The sequence below is a fragment of the Oncorhynchus kisutch genome, linkage group LG3, assembly GCF_002021735.2.
Source record: "Oncorhynchus kisutch isolate 150728-3 linkage group LG3, Okis_V2, whole genome shotgun sequence".
Classification (NCBI taxonomy): domain Eukaryota; kingdom Metazoa; phylum Chordata; class Actinopteri; order Salmoniformes; family Salmonidae; genus Oncorhynchus; species Oncorhynchus kisutch.
In genome coordinates this window covers 65,521,763-65,541,837 of record NC_034176.2, presented here as the reverse complement: position 1 = coordinate 65,541,837, position 20,075 = coordinate 65,521,763, and the positions used below count along the sequence as shown (strand labels likewise).

Here is a 20,075-nt window from a genome sequence, read left to right as displayed (position 1 = left end):
CCATAACAAAGGGAGGCCTTTGTTTTTTAACCAGACTCACGGGGGGCGATTGCGCCCCTCCGCTCCATGCGTGGTCATCATAGAGTGCAGTGGTGGTCCTACATGATCCTCAGCACCCCCACACCCCCCTCTGAGTGCTCTAACGCCCACCACCACCCTTCCTTCTCCCTGGCTGTCATCTGGGTTTTTATGTTGGCTGGAGCATCATATTAATACGGCCTGTCATGCGCACTGATCGTCTCAGGTGTGGAGGAGGATGAGCCCTCACAAGGTATTGTCTTCAAATAGGATTTCTGCGAGTGAGACGTCCTCGTTGGGCGATATCCCCCTCAGAGCAGCCCCTTTCTTACAGAATGATCTGTTATTAAGCAAATGAAGTGCTGCGGGCCCAACGTTAAATCCCTCCACTTTGTCATGGTGTGCTTTCAGTTATCACACCCTGCTCCCTCATTCATCGCTCATGTTCTCCCCGACTCTGCCCACGTTTTACTGGGGCGACACTACACTGGCATAGTAGTATTTAAAGTCGTCCATCCCTGTGGAACAGCCATGACAGAGAAGAGGATTCTAAGTGCTAATCAATGAGTCTTAAAAAGCTACATTGATCTCAATTTGAAAAAGGAAGTTTGAAATGAAACAGGCGGTTTAGCCAGTCAAAGCAGACTTATACAGTTAAAGAACAGGGGCTGAGTGCAGTTAGCTGTGATCTGCTTGGGAGTATCAAGGGACGGGTGTTTGAGATGTGCCACTTGCCATGGTGTGTATGGCAGATAATCGGATTTGAATTTCCTCGGCTGTCTGCGAGGAGTGTGGAGAGTCAGTGCGTAGTGGAATCTCCTGTAGCGTTTCCCATTTTGAATCCGTCTGTTTTTATCCACTGGAATCTTCTAGCTTCCTGTTGTTGCAGAGAGAGCAGGGTGACTTTTGACTTCTTCGTCCCCAACACTGGTGTGTTACTGAACTCAAACCAGACGTCTACACCCCCAACACTGGTGTGTTACTGAACTCAAACCAGACGTCTACACCCCCAACACTGGTGTGTTACTGAACTCAAACCAGACGTCTACACCCCCAACACTGGTGTGTTACTGAACTCAAACCAGACGTCCACACTCTGCCCTGCCTCCCCAACTGCTCTGCCACACTTCCACCCAGTCGATGAACGTGCACCTCTCAACTTAAGCAATCATTTGAAAATCTCTTTATAAAGTCTGCTTTAGTCTTGGTCGTCCAGAGGCCGAGGAGAATGGGGGGGGGGGGGGGGGGGGGGGGGTCAGCTGCTAGGCAGGAATTGATTGCATTAATTGATATGCCAATATGTAAGCTTGTTACATCCACCATTGCGTAAGATGATGGCTAACAAGTCCTGTTGATCAATGGAACCAATAAAGGCTTCATCCGTTAATGAGCAATGTGGTAATTGATGTTATCCCCAAACCAATTAGAGCAGGCAGTGCAGCTGCTGGTGAGCACAGCCAGTGGCCCTACCGGTTTACCTCTTTTTCTGTACTTCCCTCCCTGCAATCCTCTCTTCGTCTCTGTTGCTGTTGGATTAGATGTGACTGCATTCTGGTCTATTCTGTTGACTGATTGGATTTTTAGGTTTCTTCCCCTACCTGACAGTTTATCTGTATTGTAAGGGGCCTCATTTCCTGTGTTTCATTTTCTGTCATTTATATAGTGCTACTTCCTGTCCTCGAACCGGACTACTCCCTTTGTGCAGGAAGTGTTGCTTTACAGACATTGTTTTCTGATAATGTCACCCATCTTACCTAGCAGGCAGTGGGTGCTAGGCTAAGAGGGTTGGCGCAGTCACAGTGTGGTACCGATCTCTACAGAATGTCTCCCCCAGTGAACACAGCCCAGCTGTGAGCGCCTGCTTCTTTGAACAGCTGGAAGTGAGAGGCTACGCAGCGACAAGCCCAAGCACTCAATAAAATGACCTCTGATAGACATGCAGTCTGTACAGGAAATACAACACGCTTATAAATCAATACTATTGTTTTCACGTTGAAGAGCAGGACTGGTCCTGCCTGGAATCCATTACCTCACTTATCAGAGAACAACGTTTCAACAGAGAAAATGTTTTCTTTCTCTCACTCGTTCTCCCTCCCTTTCTCCCTCCACATTCTTGACTGATGTGAACAAAGTACTTTTTTCCTCATTCCAGAGCAGGGTTATTACTACAGGAGCTGATATTGAAGATAGGGTGACACCTGGTAAATCTAATTGAAGACTTGGACTCTGAATTTGGAAACAAAAGAAAGCGAGGAAAGAAGACTGATGGTGCTTGGTCAGCCGTTGCTCCTAAGCCCTGGTGTCTGTAAGTAGCTGAGTAAATGTGGGTTTTCTCTCAGTGAGAGTACTAACATGGTGACTTGGCCCTCTGTAATTGTTTTTCATAAATTATGGAGTCTGGGCTTAAATATGTATTTGTTTGCTGTTGCAAGGCCTATCAGGAATTGTATGATACACGTTAAATGTGTGATGTCTTGCATGATTCAGTAATGTCAGGCGACAGTGAGTCATTTCTCCTTTCTCACTCATCAAACAGCTCCTAACTGAAAGCTGATATGAACAGGTGAAACTGTTTAACATACTGAGGAAATCTACTCAGACTGCTCCTGAAACTACCCCACCTGTAAAAGACAAAAAATTGAACTATGTGTAAGATAATTAGTTTGGACAATATATTTTCACAAGAATCCAGTTTATTTAGTGTGTGTTGTGGAGGTGGAGAAAGACCCATCTGTCTCTCTGCCTGTTAGTCAGAGCCGTAATCGTTGCTTACAGCAAGGCAGGCTAAATAAACAGTAAGTAAGTTGTCTTGGGTAGAAGAACGTCAATGCAACTGCAACTTGCTCATGCCTTTGCTCTGAATGGTTCTGTATTGACCACTCAGGACCCCCGAGAACTGCCTAATTGAAAATTAATATTGAATCAATGCCGTGGGCCATTTGCATATTGATTATAAGCATCCAGGAAGGCACCAAGTATGTGTGGGATCAATAGGGCCTTCTGCAGCGGGCCCGGCGTACTACATCACATGGCAGCTGCCTGCTCCGGAGGTTAATGACTGGCGCTTGTTAAGGAGCTCCTGTCAGGTGGAATCCAGCCGGAGGGGTCTCCCTGCCAAACCCAACCCTGGCAGCAGGCGGGGGTGGAGGGTAGAGGAGGAGGAGTGAGGGGGGTCTGGGCACCTTCTCTGCCCTGTTTGGAGGTGAGATGGAGCTACATTCTGCTCTTGTGTTGAAGCCTGAATAGACTGAGGCTACTTACAGGATGGTAAAGCATCACTGCTGCTTCACCCACTGAGAAATGTTTTTTTCCAAAAGAGTAGACTCTTGGGTAAATCTTAAAGGTTGTCATGCAGGCACCTCTCTTGTTGGTATTGTTGTTTATCACGTTGATATGTGCTTCCTGTGTAGAGTTGAATACCATACATGCTCTCCATTATGACTCTGACAAACAGCAGGCATTATGGAATATGTTTTTGTGATCTTTTTTTGGGGGTAATTCTTCCGCCAAGATTTCTCAATAAAAATAGCATAGTTACCTCCTCCAGAGATGATTGTGTTGAACAGGAAATATTATCATTATTATCATTACCCCTAACGATTCAGGAGTTTTTGTTGCCATAGTGGTTTTAAGTGCTGCTAGTTTGGAAATAAGCTGCCTAATTTGAAAATAATCGTTGTATTTTGTGTTTGTTTGTGGAGTTAATAAAAGAAAATACCAGCTTAAGCTTTTTGTGCCCTAACATTGAACTCTGACCATTTCAAAACTCAGCTCGTAAAATAGTACAGCCATGTGCCCCCCTGTGCCCCCCTGTGAGCCAGGGAAAGAAAGACGGAGGGGGGCAGGACATTGTGGGATCAGAGATAACTTGGACTTTCTCCATCTCCTGAAGAGAGCGAAAACAATATTAGGTAGATCAAACGGGTCTTCTTTAATTTGAGATGAAACTTTCACAGCATTAGGAGACAAAGGAGAACCAGAATCCTCCACTTTAAGGCACAGATTAAGATTCAACACATGCATTCCTCTCCCAAACTTCCCATAATGGGTTCCACATGTTGGAGAGAGAAAGACGTGAGAGGTGGAAGAGAGAGAGAGAGAGGCAAACGGGTAGAGCGAGAGAAAGAGAGTGAGAGGTGGAAGAGAGAGAGAGAGAGGCAAACGGGTAGAGAGAGAGAAAGAGAGTGAGAGGTGGAAGAGAGAGAGAGGCAAACGGGTAGAGCGAGAGAAAGAGAGTGAGACGGGGAGAGAGCAAGAGAGAGAGTGAGAAAGAGCCCTCGGCACAGCCTTCTGCTACCATCAACCCACCTCCACAGGTGACAGCAACACATACTCCTGCTCAAACTCGATTGGCCGGTTTAGTGGCCAGTTCAGCCACAATAATGGAAGTCTGTGAAACTGTCCGACTCTCTTAACCCACAGGAGACAGGAGACCTGAGGTTGAAGCACATATGAGAGCCGCTTATCCTTCAGTCTATGAAGACAGGGCCATGAATTAATGCCAGTGTGCAGCCTGTCTCCATATGCCCCCCCTCTGCCCCCTCCACCCCCTGCACTGGGAGTTGGGTTCTGGGAGCGGAGAACAGAGCACCTGGCACAGGGAACCAGCCTGCATCTGATTGCTTCATTACAGGCATTTTCATTGACTTGGCTGCACTGAACTGATGAACTGAGGCAGTAGACAAGAGCAAATAATTGGGAGAAATGAATTCTTATCACAGCCTTCTCAGGAGGCTGCTGGTCCTGGCTGGAGCCATATGAGGAGAGGCCCTGGATGGATGGAGGGAAGGGACGGCGTAGGAGGGAGGCCCAGGCCTTATGAAGCCAGGGCTTAGATTTGAACTGAAGGCCACAATATTTTGGAATGGAAAAGAGGGAATGCACCCCAAATCCACAGAGGTCCTTATTTATTGTGGGCGGTGTGTTGCTTCGGCTTAGTGATTAGTGTTTCATTTCTCTTGATAACTGACACACGGTACAGAAGATTTTTCAGTAGTTTATTCAGCGGGCCTCAGGAGAGAAGCCTCTGCTAGTTAAGAGTTCCTTCACTGGTGTCCTCATCAGCTATCACCCAAATGGTGCTTCTGGGATGAATAATTTATGCCCTACCTGCCCGACTCTTCTCAACGAGCCCTTTTGCTAATTAAAGAGAAGGGTGTTCTGCAGCAGGGACAATAACAACAACAAACAACAACAGCGCTAACAGCTACAGCTATATGCATACCAAGGCACAAGGAATGTGGGGGCACCTAGCCTAGCGGAGGCGAGCGGTGTGCCACAGGACCAATTTAGCGGTGCAGGCCGTGGCCTCAGAGGGCCAGGGCAGGGGGTTGTTAATCCCTGGCCATGCCTGGGAGAGACCAGGGACTAACGAAGGTTCTGGCTCACCCTCTCATTTCCATGCATGTGTGCACAGTCAGCACTAAACAGAGGAGCGAGGAGGAGGGAACACGCGGGCTAACCTTTCATTTCACAAATGCTGCTGATGTGATCCTGAGACCATTAGGCTAACAGTTTCCTCTGAAAGTTAGAAAGTAATATTAAATTATGTGGCAGTGCATCCCTCATAATGTTCTCCACACTGCATAAATTAATAAGCCTATTTAGCAGAGCCCGCTGATGGGCCGAACGCACAGCACTGTCTGAGCTACTCCGCTGTCCCCCCCCCTCCTCCCCCTCCTCCTTCCCCTCCCCTTCGCTGCTCATACCTGTTCACTCGGCACAAAATGGATGCCGCCAAGCCATTTAATTGGCCTCCATTTTAGTATCCAAGGGCGTTGGGAATGGCTCTTTAATAATGTCTCCTTTCCCGTAGTAGTGCACTTCTTAACTATGGTCGTGTAGTGTATGTTTCTAACTACAGTATTAAACCTGTAGCTCTCCCCAGTGATAGAGAGTCATTGTTCTGGTCTGTACTGAGAGAATGCTGTCCTGGGCTCAGTGATGGACATGACAGAGTCAGGAGGTGAGGGGCTGTAACGTGGAGGAGTAAATACTACATGAACAGGGTCAGAGGTATTTTTGCTTTTGGTTATTGTAAAGCAGCTGTTCCATGTTCTGGCCGTGTCGGTGTGATCACTCATGGCTCTGCTCCTTCCTCTCCTCTCCCCTCGCCGAGCCGAGGAGCCAAAGATAACTCACTGAGTAGCTGTGTGTGACTGTAATCACTTCAATTCCCCTCCTCAGGAGAGCATCGCCTCAGTCAGCAACCCAGCTCGGCACCACCACCAGATCTCTGTTATGACACGTGCATGAGGAATCAAAGGGGTCCTGAATACACAATGACACAATTCCACTTAGCATGAACACAGACCGTCTGGGAAACCCTGGTCTTGGACTACAGGATGTAGTTGTCTTAGGTGACAGCAGGCCGTGACAGTAACTTATCCCGAGTAAATTACAACAAACTACTGTAAAATGTGTAGGATTTGGGGGTCTCAGTTAAGAATTAAGTCTCAATTGGAGTCTGGCTGCAGTTAAAAGCCAGATGGTGAGCAAGGGTAAAATTGAAAAGAAATTAAGTGTGTTCACTTGACACATGTGACCCAAGCTGGTGTAGCTGAATGCAGCTGAACCGGCTGTGGAACTGCAGTCAGTTTACATTATGAGGACTTCCAGAGGAAATGCACCAAGATGGAGGCTGAAAAGAGAGAGAGAGGGTTCGGATAGGAGGGCAAGGGAATTGTGGAGGCCAAATTCTGCCTACTTTGACAAGATTATCTTTTCAGGGCATTTTTGAGTCTCTCTTCTTTCTCAGATGAGCTTGCGCCCATACAGCAAATTGGTTAACTGATGAGTTTCAGATTACTACAGGCTGATAAGAGATTGGATGGATATACTGTTGAGATTAAACAGATAAATAGATTGACTGATAGATGAGTTGGTGCATTGCATCCCATCCTCTGGCTCCTAGTCCCTTTTGTAATTAAGGTTTTAAGGTGTGTGCATAATCAAATAAATAAATAGTGTAAGAATGATGTGATAATGAATTAATACATGACAAGAAGTGAAGAAAGCAAGCAGCAGCTAATTGCATGAGATGAGTCTTTTTCATGAGCTTTTTCAGGGGAAATCTCATTATATGCATCACAAACTATAATGCCAGATGAAATCCTGCTTTAGAAATATGTAAATTAGCAAACATTCTGTTGAGTGAAGGAAATCACAAGGGGGTAGCAAAACTACCAACCAGAGTGGAGTGACGACCCCAGTTTCCAAAGAGACAGCTGTAGTCTCAAACACTCTCTGTTTACACTGTGCAGTTGGTAGTGCACTGTACACACGGAGTACTGCCCAAGTCCCTAGGGCTGTGCAGAGACATGCCTGTTTACTCAGTAAAACGTGTCCACCTGTGTTCAGTCCTCTACTGTACCCTGTACCCCTCTGTGTTTCAGACCACCAGTGGTTCAGTCTGCAGGAGTAAGAATAATCACTTAACCTTGAGATTTTTTATTTATTTATATATATATATAGATATATATTTTTTCACCTTTATTTAACCAGGTAGGCCAGTTAAGAACAATGTCTCATTTACAACTGCGGTCTGGCCAAGATAAAGCACAGCAGTTAGACAAAAACAATGCAGAGTTACACATGGGATAAACAAACATACAGTCAATAACACAATATAAAAATCTGTATACAGTGTGCAAATGAAGTAAGGAGGTAAGACGATAAATAGGCCATAGTGGCGAAGTAATTACAATTTAGCAATTAACACTGGAGTGATAGATGTGCAGATGAGGATGTGCAAGTAGAAATACTGGTGAGCAAAAGAGCAGAAAAACAAAAACAAATATGGGGATGTGGTAGGTAGTTGGTTGGATGGGCTATTTACAGATGGTCTGTGTACAGCTGCAGCGATCGGTAAGCTGCTCCGACAGCTGATGCTTAAAGTTAGAGAGGGAGTTATGTCTCCAACTTCAGTGAATTTTGCAATTTGTTCCAGTCATTGGCAGCAGAGAACTGGAAGGAAAGGTGGCCAAATGGGGTGTTGACTTTGGGGATGACCAGTGAAATATACCTGCTGGAGCGAGTGCTACAGGTGGGTGTTGCTATGGTGACCAGTGAGCTGAGATAAGGCGGGGCTTTACCTAGCAAAAACTTATAGATGACCTGGAGCTAGTGGGTTTGGTGACGAATATGTAGCGAGTACCAGCTAACGAGAGCATACAGGTCGCAGTGGTGAGTAGTATATGGGGCTTTGGTGACCAAACAGATGGCACTGTGATAGACTGCATCCAATTTGCTAAGTAGAGTGTTGGAGGCTATTTTGTAAATGAGATCGCCGATGTCAAGGATCGGTAGGATAGTCAGTTTTACGAGGGTATGTTTGGCAGCATGAGTGAAGGAAGCTTTGTTGCAAAATAGGAAGCCGATTCTAGATTTAATTTTGGATTGGAGATGCTTAATATGAGTCTGGAAGGAGAGTTTATAGTCTAGCCAGACACCTAGGTATTTGTAGTTGTCCACATATTCTAAGTCAGAATCGTCCAGAGTAGTGATGCTAGTCGGGCGGGAGGGTACGGGCAGCAATCGGTTGAAGAGCATGCATTTAGTTTTACTAGCATTTAAGAGCAGTTGGAGGCCACGGAAGGAGTGTTGTATGGTATTAAAGCTCGTTTGGAGGTTTGTTAACACAGTGTCCAAAGAAGGGCCAGATGTATACAGAATGGTGTCGTCTGCATAGAGGTGGATCAAATAATCACCCGCAGCAAGAGCGACATCATTGATATATACAGAGAAAAGAGTCGACCCAAGAATTGAACCCTGTGGCACCCCCATAGAGACTGCCAGAGTGCCGGACAACAGGCCTTCCGATTTGACACATAGAACTCTGAGAAGTAGTTGGTGAACCAGGCGATGCAGTCATTAGAGAAACCAAGGCTGTTGAGTCTGCCGATAAGAATACGGTGATTGACAGAGTCGAAAGCCTTGGCCAGGTCGATGAAGACGGCTGCACAGTACTGTCTTTTATCGATGGCGGTTATGATATCGTTTAGGACCTTGAATGTGGCTGAGGTGCACCCGTGACCAGCTCGGGAACCGGATTGCATAGTGGAGAAAGTACGGTGGGATTCGAAATGGACGGTGATCTGTTTGTTCACTTGGCTTTCGAGGACTTTAGAAAGGCAGCGCAGGATGGATATACAGTAGGTCTGTAACAGTTTCGGTCTAGAGTGTCTCCCCCTTTGAAGAGGGGGATGACCGCAGACGCCTTTCAATCTTTAGGAATCTCAGACGATACGAAAGAGAGGTTGAACAGACTAGTAATAGGGGCTGCAACAATGGCTGCGGATGATTTTAGGAAGAGAGGGTCCATATTGTCTAGCCCAGATGATATGTAAGGATCCAGATTTGGCAGCTCTATCAGAACATCAGTTGTCTGGATTTGGACGAAGGAGAAGCGGGTGGCTTGGGCCAGTTGCTGCGGGGGGTGCAGAGCTGTTGGCCGGGGTTGGGGTAGCCAGGTGGAAAGCATGGCCAACCGTAGAGAAATGCTTATTGAAATTCTCGATTATCATGGATTTATCAGCGGTGACAGTGTTTCCTAGCCTTAGTGCAGTGGGCAGCTGGGAGGAGGTGCTCTTATTCTCCATGGACTTTACAGTGTCCCAGAACTTTTTGGAATTAGTGCTGCAGGATGCAAATTTCTGTTTGAAAAAGCTAGACTTTGCTTTCCTAACTGACTGTGTGTATTGGTTCTTGACTTCCCTGAAAAGTTGCATAGTTTCATATAGATTCTGGGGGTACATTTGTTTTTGAGATTTGGGTTTAGGATTGATAAATTACTTTTCATGAAGTAATGTATTTGTTTTAGTGGATGATTTCAGAGAGGCAGAAGTGACTGGCTCGTTGGAAGGGATGGTAGATGATAGGGACGTGTGGCTCTCAGTGAAAGACTTCACTTAACTGACAGCAGTTTTGTTTTGACAGTACCTATTTACAATCCACGAGCGACAATATGTTGCATATCATTGTTTTTTTTTTTGATCAGGTGCTGTGAACACAAAATAAACGGAGTTGATAACACCTATCTGTAATAATTGCACTGTTAAACCGAGATGGGTTGATTATGTTGTGCATAATTACTGTGGAAAAAACTGTGTGCCTATTAAGCTGCCCTCGAATGGCAGTAATACAGAAAGCAATCCAATTACCAATAGTTTCTCACACTGGAAATAAAGATTTCTCTAAATAGAAATGATCCACTAACTGCTGATAGGGGATAATTGTGTGAGTGTTTGTGCAGTTAGAGATCTGGTGGATTGTTATCACTTGTAGGGCTAAATGCTGATGGGTGGAGAAGGCCTTGTGACACATGACGTCCTGAGTCTGTGTGTGTTTTTGGGACTGGCTCTGCTCTGCTGCCAGGGAGTCTGATAGCTGCTAAATAATTTATCCAGGCTGCAGCCACGTAGCCACGGAGACCAAGGCCCCACCATGACTGTCTGGCGACATCTCTTCTCCTGATGGACAGACGGACAACAATTAGCAGAGAGGGGGTAGAGGTGCTGATGCGGGGCAGAGGGGGACCAGAGTACGATCCGCCCCCCAATCCACCCCCCACTCCAACCATACCCTGTCATACAAACCCAACCTACCACCCCTTCGCAACAAGTAACGAACAAGGAGAGATTTATTCTGATCAAAGTGCAGAACTTTTTAATTAAGAAAAGGAGAGGTTAAAAAGAAAGCTAGAAACAACCGCCCGTTTTCCTATTAAGGAGAAATGTCAAGCGCGGTGGTGAAGCGATAGTCTGTGCGCATCCCTTTGTTGTCCCCCCTGACATTGCAGGCTAATTTTTCATGGTTATTTGAACTGGAAAATGAAAGAGAGGTTTGCGATTATTTCCTATAAATGACAACACAATCACATTACGCTTCAGTGGAAACACAGAGAGGATATTGCCTTTTCATATTTCATGTGAAAGTAATGGATGGGATATGCAAAGAGGACCAGAAAGAAAGACAAATGGAGAAAGTAAGCTCCCGTGTTTGATTTGAATTAGAAACCGACCTGATAGAGGGAGGAAGGAGCGGAATTTTTTTCTCAATAAGTGGTGGCAGTCTTGTGGATGTTTTAAAGTGCCTCCACAATGTATTCATTGAATTCCTTTAGCGGATTGCTATTAGCAGCCAACTGGGGTTGAATCCTGATGACACAGACCCAGTAATGGAAAGGAAGGTACCCAGTGTATCCACTATATTCTCCTCTACAGTAATGCATCATATCCTCAGTACCTGGCCACAGTGCTACTGTTTGGACTGAGCTTTAGTGTACGTGTTATCCTGAGGGATGGTACATTTAGGTGGACCTGTCACTGTGCTCAGTGAGTCACACATACAGTACACGCTCCTGTCACACTGTGGGCTGGCCTGGCAGTGCCTGGCTGACACCCTGTCACATTGACCCAACTGAAACACTTCCATGTCCAGTTCAGTTCAGTGCTGAACCACCTCTTCATCCTCTCCCCAGTAAAATATCCCTCCAACACATTTGATTTAGCAGGCATAGCAGACAGATACTATTAGAAAGAAAACACATCAATGATAGCCCCCATATCTTATATTTTTAATCAAATTGATTAGCCATATTGGTATTCAGAAGCCTAGTCAATTCTGTTTTATCTAGCTAGGCGTACGCTTTTATAAACAAGCAGCCCGTCAAGCCCGCTGCTGACCGCGTGCTCCGAGCCAGAGAGGCAGGCAGGCGGGAGGGCTGGAGCGGCCCAGTCTGGAGAGAGAGGGCTTGTGGGTAGTGTGTTTGTGTATGTTTATGTACGTGGCAGGCCCGGGAGGACTGGTGTAGACTGAGCCATGTGGGGGCTGTGTTCTGTGAGCTGGACTCCTAACACATCGAGGTGGGTGCTATATACATCCAACCATGGCCACATTGATTTTCTCAGCTGATGCCTCCACAGAGCGATCCACAGGCTGGATGGATGCACTACAAAGATATGCAAATGGTGCATTCGATAAACTGACAGGCAGAGATCTTTTTCAGACGGCCCGCTGTACTGGTGGGTCGGTAGTTCTAAAAAGAGGCGTAAACAGATAAGTACCTGGTAATGGACACACAGACACGTGTATGCACACATACCTGGCAGCTTGGTGTGCGGTGGGACTAAGGAAGCCGGTTTCAATAATTCCACATTGAAATGAAACCCCTTAGTGAACTAGGCTACGGAATGTGAATGTAGAGTAGCATCAACTTAAATATAAAATACTCACACACAGTATATTAAATCAAGGATATTGTTAGCATTCAATTTCTACAGCAGATATAATTTGTGTATATATAACATTGCAGGGTGTGTATTCACATTCAGTCTGCTTTATTTGTCAGATATTCAACAAAAGCAGCTGGGTGTTGATCATATTTAATACATGTGTGAATGTAAGAATGGTGCTGTCTTGTTAAGCACAGTGGGCTGTGTTGTGTGGCTGTGTGTGTGTGTGTCTGTGTGTCTGTGTGTCTGTGTTGTACCTGGTAATTAAAGGGAGTTTGTGGCAAAAGCCAGACATCGGGAGAGATGAGCTATGAACAAAAGAGCTGTGACAGTTTCGGGTTATGTGATTTTTATGTCCCTTTTTTGCCAAATGAAAAATCAATACATTTTTTCCGGGTTATACATATTCAGAGTGCCCGCCATGCTTCCTCCCTGATGGGGAGTGGGGAGAGGGAGGGGGGGTGAGGGGGGGCTACTCGCCTGTCACAACTGTACCATCGCATTTTCCGACCCACTGGTGAATACTTCAGAGTTGATGTGATTGCCCTTCATGACAGCGGTGATGCATTTTTCCTATCCCCCCTCCCTCTGGATCCTGCTTAGCTAGCCCCCTTCAATAGTCTAGAAATAGGCAAAGCTATTGTGGTGTGAGATGACGGAAAAGAGGGATGCATTAAGAAACGGGTTGATTTTAAAAGACAGGAAGGGGTGTGTGTGTGTGTGTGTGTGTGTGTGTGTGTGTGTGTGTGTGTGTGTGTGTGTGTGTGTGTGTGTGTGTGTGTGTGTGTGTGTGTGTGTGAGAGAGGTGGGTGACAGGGAGAGTGGGGGATTAGTCAAGTGAGAGTGTTTGTGTCTATGCTGTCTTTGTGCAGGACAGATCTCCCCCAGGCATGGGAGAGGAGAGACTTGAGAGCAGTAGTGTGTCCAGTGATGTCTTTGCCTCCTGCCCAGGCTTTTAGCCCATCGCCTGCCAGGGAAAAGCACAGTCTGCATCCTCCTTTGTCCATAATATGTGTATAGGCGAGGCTACCGTCATACAGGACACAGCATAATGGCCGGTCAGAGCTGTTTGCGTGTGTGTATTCTGTCTGTATACGTGTGTGTGTAGAGGTTAGCTGGAGAGAGTGATCCCTGAATGCTCAGTCCCTGTGCAGGCACATTAACCTACATCCCCCGCTCCTCTCCTCCTCTCCTCCACGAAAACACAAAAGAGAAGAGAAATAGAACACCACTCTCCACAGATGTATTTATAATGTGTCTAAGTATCAATAATACAAGCAATAATTCTACTAATTAGTACTAATTCCTAGTTACTTAAGGGAAAATACTTCATGCTATTTTTTAAATTGGCATATGCTGTGTGTAGTATACTGCCCAATTAGATAGTCATATGTGGTTTTATGTGAGCTCTATTTTGAAGGGAAAGGAGCTATTTCATCACGATTGATGTCCTGTTTACAGCTCCCTACTTATTGGACATGCAGAGCATCCATTGCATTAGACATGTCATGTTTGCGATGCGGTGTCACATCAGGTATTGAAACAAAGTGATGTCTATTTAGAATAACAGGATATTCCGGTGGCATGTGTAAATTAGATTTCCCCCTATTAGACGCTGCTGCCGTTGCGGACAGATAAAATCATTTTCTCTGTGTGACCCTCGGTGACCTGAATAAGGGCTGAATGTCCACTGAAATGACCAGTGACTTTGAAAGGCTAGGGGGATCAAATGAAGTGTTGCTTGGAAGGCTTAGGGGGGTTGGCCGGGCATGGCAGGGGGGTTAGGAGGGGAGTGCTGGAAGAGAGAGAGAGGGGATGGGGCTCACTGGTATTGTTCTAAGGCAGTGTGAGCTATCCCTGCTGTTTGTGATTAACTTGCTGTTTAAAGTTTTTTAGCTATTAGCTGCCCTAACCCCGAACCCCCTTTACCCCTCCTCCTCCACCTGCTCCTCCTGCGCCTCCCCCACTGCCCCCAGCCCATGGAGACACAAAGTATTCATTCACATTTAGATGGTGAGGTCACGGCAGGGCCAGTGGGGAGAGAGTGTCATGTCCTCCCTTAGACAGGTCAGGAATCTAGCACGTAACTCAGTCCCACACCGGCAGAGAGACACCGCAGCCCTTTAAACCAAGGTACTCTTCTTTCCTTCCTAAATGTGAGGAGCGTATATGTATGTGTGTGTATGTGTGTGTGAGAGAGGGGTTTGAGAGACTGAAAGAGCATTAGAAATACAAGACACTCCTCTTTGAATGTGTGTGGTGTGTGTTGTGGTGTGTATGGCTAGTGGAGTGTTGGGCAGTCAGTCGGTCAGCTTGTGCAGTGTGTTGGTGTGACGCTAAGTCTCAGAGCGCTTGAGTCAGACACTGTGTTTATGGTAGCAAGGGAATCACCCAATCCTCACCACATGTTTGACTTCATTTCCGTTTGTATCTTATGCTTGTATTTACAATTACTTTGGAAGTTTCCTGTCGACATCCACTAAGTATGAAACATTATTAAATACACATTTGAGTATTTTTTTTATAACAAATTCTGCATTTATCACTTTTTTTTTTTATATCCCTTTTATATATCTTTGTTTATATCGTATGTTGATATCAGCAGTTTGTTGGACTGTTTGAATGGCGGTGTAGTTGCTGTGTGGTACTGTGGTTGTATCATATGTTGTGGTTGACTATTATTACTAAGTGATGGCCCATACCTCTCTAACCTCTCACCTCTCTGGTTAGGGAGTGGGCCGTGTTTTACTCAGTCGTGGTTTTCTGACAGCTAGCTCATCAGGGAGGGCATGAGGAGGGGTCTGGGCCGGGGCAAGGATACTTTTTGGGAGGGGTGGTAGTGTTTTTCCTTGTGTTGTGGTTTAAGGGAGTGAGGAGGGGGGCTTGCATATGGGGCAGAGAGGTGCTGATATGAGGAGCGGACAATGCATGAAAGCCCCCAGCATGGGGCCTGTGTCCCATTGTCCCATGGTACCCTCCTGTCACTTTCATTTGACACCCCCCAGCCCGGAGTCAGGCCAGCTTTGATATGGGGATGGGGTGCAAGGGTTGATGGGGAGCAGGGGGGATTTTAAAAGAAAGAGGTAGAGGAGAAAGATAGTCTGTGAGGTGTGAAATAAGATTGCTTTTTATCCGACAGCGCGGCATTAAAGAAAAGGAAGCTGTCCAGAGCTGGATGAAGTGGGGGAAGTGCACCCCTGATTTCCAGTTGAAGTGCTGTGACACCTGGTTAAAATGATAACAACAGCCTCAATAATCATAATGAGAGTAATGAGAGCTCCGACACACAGCCAGCTCCACACCACAGAGGAGCACCAGTGACTAGCACAGCTCAACCCCACTCCTGGTACTCTAAGACTGGGGAGAGGGAGAGGCACAGCACAACCCCTGCTCCTGGTACTCTAAAACTGGGGAGAGGGAGAGGCACAGCTCAACCCCACTCCTGGTACTCTAAGACTGGGGAGAGGGAGAGGCACAGCTCAACCCCTGCTCCTGGTACTCTAAGACTGGGGAGAGGAGAACGGGATAGACAGGGGCAGGCAGAGGAGTCTGCCGTTGAGCATGAAAGGGAGACAGACAGACATGTAAAGAATGAGCAGGAATTCACTTGTGTGTGAGGAGCACTGGAGCCATTTGCAGCAGGTAGGTTTGGATTATGTGTTAATAGAATGGCTGTTAGTTTAGCATGTGTTAGTTTAGCATGTGTTAGTTTAGCATGTGTTCAGCTGCAACAGAGGATGGAGGAGGAGTTTGACTGGCTGATGTCTATGTACACTGTCTATATATATATATCATTATTTCAGTCTCAGAAGGAGTACTGGAAAGTGCAGTGGTTACCATCCATTATTTATTAGTCCGTTTGTGCCTGTCAGTGGGATTAGTATTAGTGTAATCACTGTTCTTCTGGGGGAAGGAAGGCTGTTCGGCCTCATCTGAAGGTTATCGCACTGTCTTCCTCGTCTCATCTTCACTGGCCGCTTCCTGCAGAGCATCTGCTTTGTACATCTCCACATATTTTTTTCTCCTTTTTCCTTCCCTGTGTCTCTGTTGCTCTCTCTCTCCTCATCCACCCACCCCCCATTAATGTGTGTGAGTACCTCGCTCTCTCCCGGCTTGTATAGGGTGACACCTATGGGTCTGCTTAAGCCCCTGCACTTACAGGCAGGCAGAGGAAGAGCGAGGGATGGAGAGCAGCAGCCGCTTGTGGTTGTGCGTGTGCGCACACAAATGTATGTGGGAGCGTGTGTTTGTGCCAGAGGGAAATAGATGCTTCCGTTTGTCTTTTTCATCTCCATGTCACACCATTTCACCTGGCTGCTGTGTCTGTGATGCCTTCTGCAGAAAGAGAGCTGGTAGGATGGAGTGACTGTGGACTGTCTCCGTGGTCATGCAGTGGAGGGCTGATATTTTTATGGGTGTAATCTGTGTGTCTGCAGCGGAGGCTTATTCAGCCTGATTAGATTAACGGAACAGTTTCATATCGCTGTATGAGGAGGGTTAATGAAGACAATTCATTAGACGACAACCTCCAGGCTATTGTCCTTTACATTTCAACGATTGAGGTTAGAAAGGGCCTATTGTCATAGCTCTGAGTGTTTCTCCCAGTCTATTTCCAGTCCTAATCTATGAATCCGTTTTACTGGCTCTCCATTTGCATCCTACTCTTAGGCCACTTGTGACCTTTCATTAATTATGGCTGGATCCGGCTTTAATCATTGTGCAATACCGTTGGAGATGAGATGAGGAATAGACACAGTCATCTGCCACTTAAAGATGTACTGCCGCTCGTGGATTTAAATGTCTGCATTTCTACATTCATTTATGGGGGGTTACTGTGCGGTGTGTGGCAGAAGTGTCATACATCTTGATTAAAAACCCAAATGAAGAAGTGTGAGCGAGAGGGGGCAGGCAGGCAGCAGAGGCTGGGGGGAGCTCTCTCTGCCACGTCCCACTAGAGATCCGTCTGGAGGATGCTGAGGTGACAGCTGATGTATTAAGTTAGGTTGAATAGAGTTCAAATCTGGACTGTGGATCACTGCAATGTTCCTGAAAAATCATGTTGAAGTGTGGAGGTGTGGAATTAGACACGCTGTGAGAGTAGGACAGCTCAGAATGACATGCAGACCATTTTAAAGGTGTACAATTTACCTGGGGATTATTTTGTAATCTGAGCACTTGTGCGGCTGTATGGTATTCTAATTCTCCAGGAGATGTGTGGATTTGTGCAGGCTGGAGTTAGATGGGATTTTGGGGCTAGGCTGCGGCTCTCCTCTGGTTTACCAGGCAACGGTTTAGGACCGCCTCTCCAGCACAGGATGGGCTACGCTGGACGGAACCTGCAGGTTGCCTTGGAAACATAATAGAAACATGGTCAATAATAAAATAATGAAAAAATGTATTTATGCAAGTGGGATCTGGGGATCACTTAAATGTGCTTTTTACTGGGAGCCAGTTATCCCTGTTAAATACCTTCATTTATACACAGGATCCCCGTCTGCTACTAGGAGTAATGTCTAACAACATAATCCATACACCAATCATTCTGTTGTGAGGAGAGGGGCTTCTTACTTTGGGAAACAGTCAGAAACGCCTGGATATTGCTCTTGCCTCATGACACAGAGGTGTTTTGTGTTGAGTTAAAGCTCTGTCAATGACAATCTCCTCAATGCTGTCATTATTATCACACCTGGTATAATTATAGTTATTGCAATTATGATGCATGCTTGTATGGTATCTTCAGTTTACAGTAAGAAGCACTTCTCGGGCCTCTAAATCCAACCTTTTGTTAATTCAGTGAGAAGATCGCACATTTCTATTCTATTATTGAGCTATATATTATTGCTGTCTTTAGTGAGTGTGTTTCTCTTGGTGCATCAGTGATTAGGATAGCAGAACTCCAATAGCACATTATCATCGCAATTTCAGCCCGATCTAAATGTGTAATCACTTTACACACGCTATCATGTGTCTCTCGTCGTATAGCTTTCATTTCTCTTTGATTTACATGTGAATATGGAAGCACAGGAAATATCTATTTACCATGAGAACTGAAGGAGATTGAAATGTTTGAAGTACTTTACGATTTTTCAGTCATGAAGGAATAGAGATAATACCATACCGTGCTGGTAGTGAAATGTACATCTTTCATTTGATTCAAAATGTTCTATCCAGAAACCATTTTTAGAGGCTATTTGTGCTAGTGAAGTTTGATGGGGCTTTGGCTCTGTGTTTCGGTCCAGGTTACATAGTTGGTAACTACAGTATAGGGGTGTAAGTGCTGTAGTAGATCATATGAGACCATAAAAGGCGTGTACGTAGTGGCTTGTCTAGTGGTGAGCTCAGATCAGATGTGTGTTGACTGCAGGGCTGAATATGTGAACAGAATATTTCAGTGGCTGTTGTTGTAGCATTGTCAATATATCAATAGACTGTAGAGTAGAGACCCGAGAGTGGAAGCATTTTCGAAAGAACATTTAAGTACATTTGCTGAGAATTAGCTGACTTGTGTAGTAACTGATAGGCCTTATTGACTGCGGCCCAGTTTACTGTTGTCAAATCAATGCTGTTGTGTGCTAGTCGCACTACTTTTAAACAAACTTAACAGGCTGAGGGGCTGCTTGGGGGGCACTGGAGAGAAATAAAGAAGATTGATGCCCTTTTTATTATCAGTTTTCTGCCATATTTCCCTCTCTGCGTTACTTACAGATGGCATTATCAGATATCCATTGTTTGGAGTTCACTGCTTTTAAATGGGCTGATATATTGAGCTGAGGCTTTTAAGGTCATTACAGGGGATTTCTGTATTTGACTTGGTAGAAAATTGCCGGTCTGAAAGTTTTAAATATTTATGATTGTTTTATTTCGCAGTAGCGAGGAAGTAGAGGTGAAATGAGCCCTGTATTTGTAAGTAGCCTAGCAGACTGCAGCTGGGGACAGTAAATGCATGTGGAGAGAGAGAAAGTGAGTGAGAAAGAGAAGGAGAGAAAGAGAAAGAGGGAGCGAGAGAAAGAGAGAGGGAGAGAGAGATGTCTTTCTCTAGAAACACGCTCCTCACACAATTATTTTTCCTGTCTACATACTTCAAACCGCTTTGGAAAATGTGTGTATGTCTCTACCACATGTGTGTGGTTTTCTGCAGTTTTATGTCCACATTAAAGAGAGGAAGCCATAAAGATATTTGTGTCATGGTCTTGAATAAATGAAGAACTATAACTTTGGGGCTTGTATAAAAAATCATGATGGTTATTATTATTATTATTATTATATTTTCAAATGAACTGTAATTATCTTCTAAATGTGTTCATATTAGTGTGGATACAGCAGAGAAAATAGATGATACAATATAATACATTTCCTCTATCTCTGTTTTGATTAACAAAAATAATTTTACTAATTTTATTGTTTTAATGAAAATAAATGGCAAAATGCACTCATGGTGATCAAGCAGCACAGGGCAGAACGCAGATCCCGCCCTCTTTGTCTGGTAACCTTTTAACTGCGTGTCAGCGAATGTAATTGTTGTAAGCTCCTATAGAAAAAAAATGTGTCTGTCCCTTTAAGTACTTCCACCAATTCTGATGGCGTGTTGATTTACATATCCCATCCTCTCCTCCCCCTTCAGGAGAGCTGAGCGAGGATGTGGAGGCTGCCAGTGAGACCACCACAGAACAGGAGGACCAAACCAAAGACAGAGAAGGTGGGGGGGAGAAGGAGCTCACCAAAGGGACAGGTAAGGCCTATATTTACACTACACACATTTAGGCAACACTGCCCTCAGGGATCATGTACTATTGCACCTGATTTGTTCTCAACAGAAGGCCTTTT

General features: G+C 45.4%; 1 protein-coding gene across 4 annotated transcripts in view; it reads left to right on the top strand.

The window, feature by feature from the left end:
• LOC109884729 (zinc finger homeobox protein 3) overlaps positions 1 to 20,075 on the top strand; it is a 170,250-nt gene that overhangs the window by 115,770 nt on the left and 34,405 nt on the right. For all 4 annotated transcript variants that reach the window (XM_031811008.1, XM_031810992.1, XM_031810984.1 and 1 more), the window contains one exon: positions 19,873 to 19,980. In XM_031811008.1, coding sequence (XP_031666868.1) covers positions 19,873 to 19,980 — 108 coding nt within the window. The remainder of the gene's footprint in view (positions 1 to 19,872; positions 19,981 to 20,075) is intronic.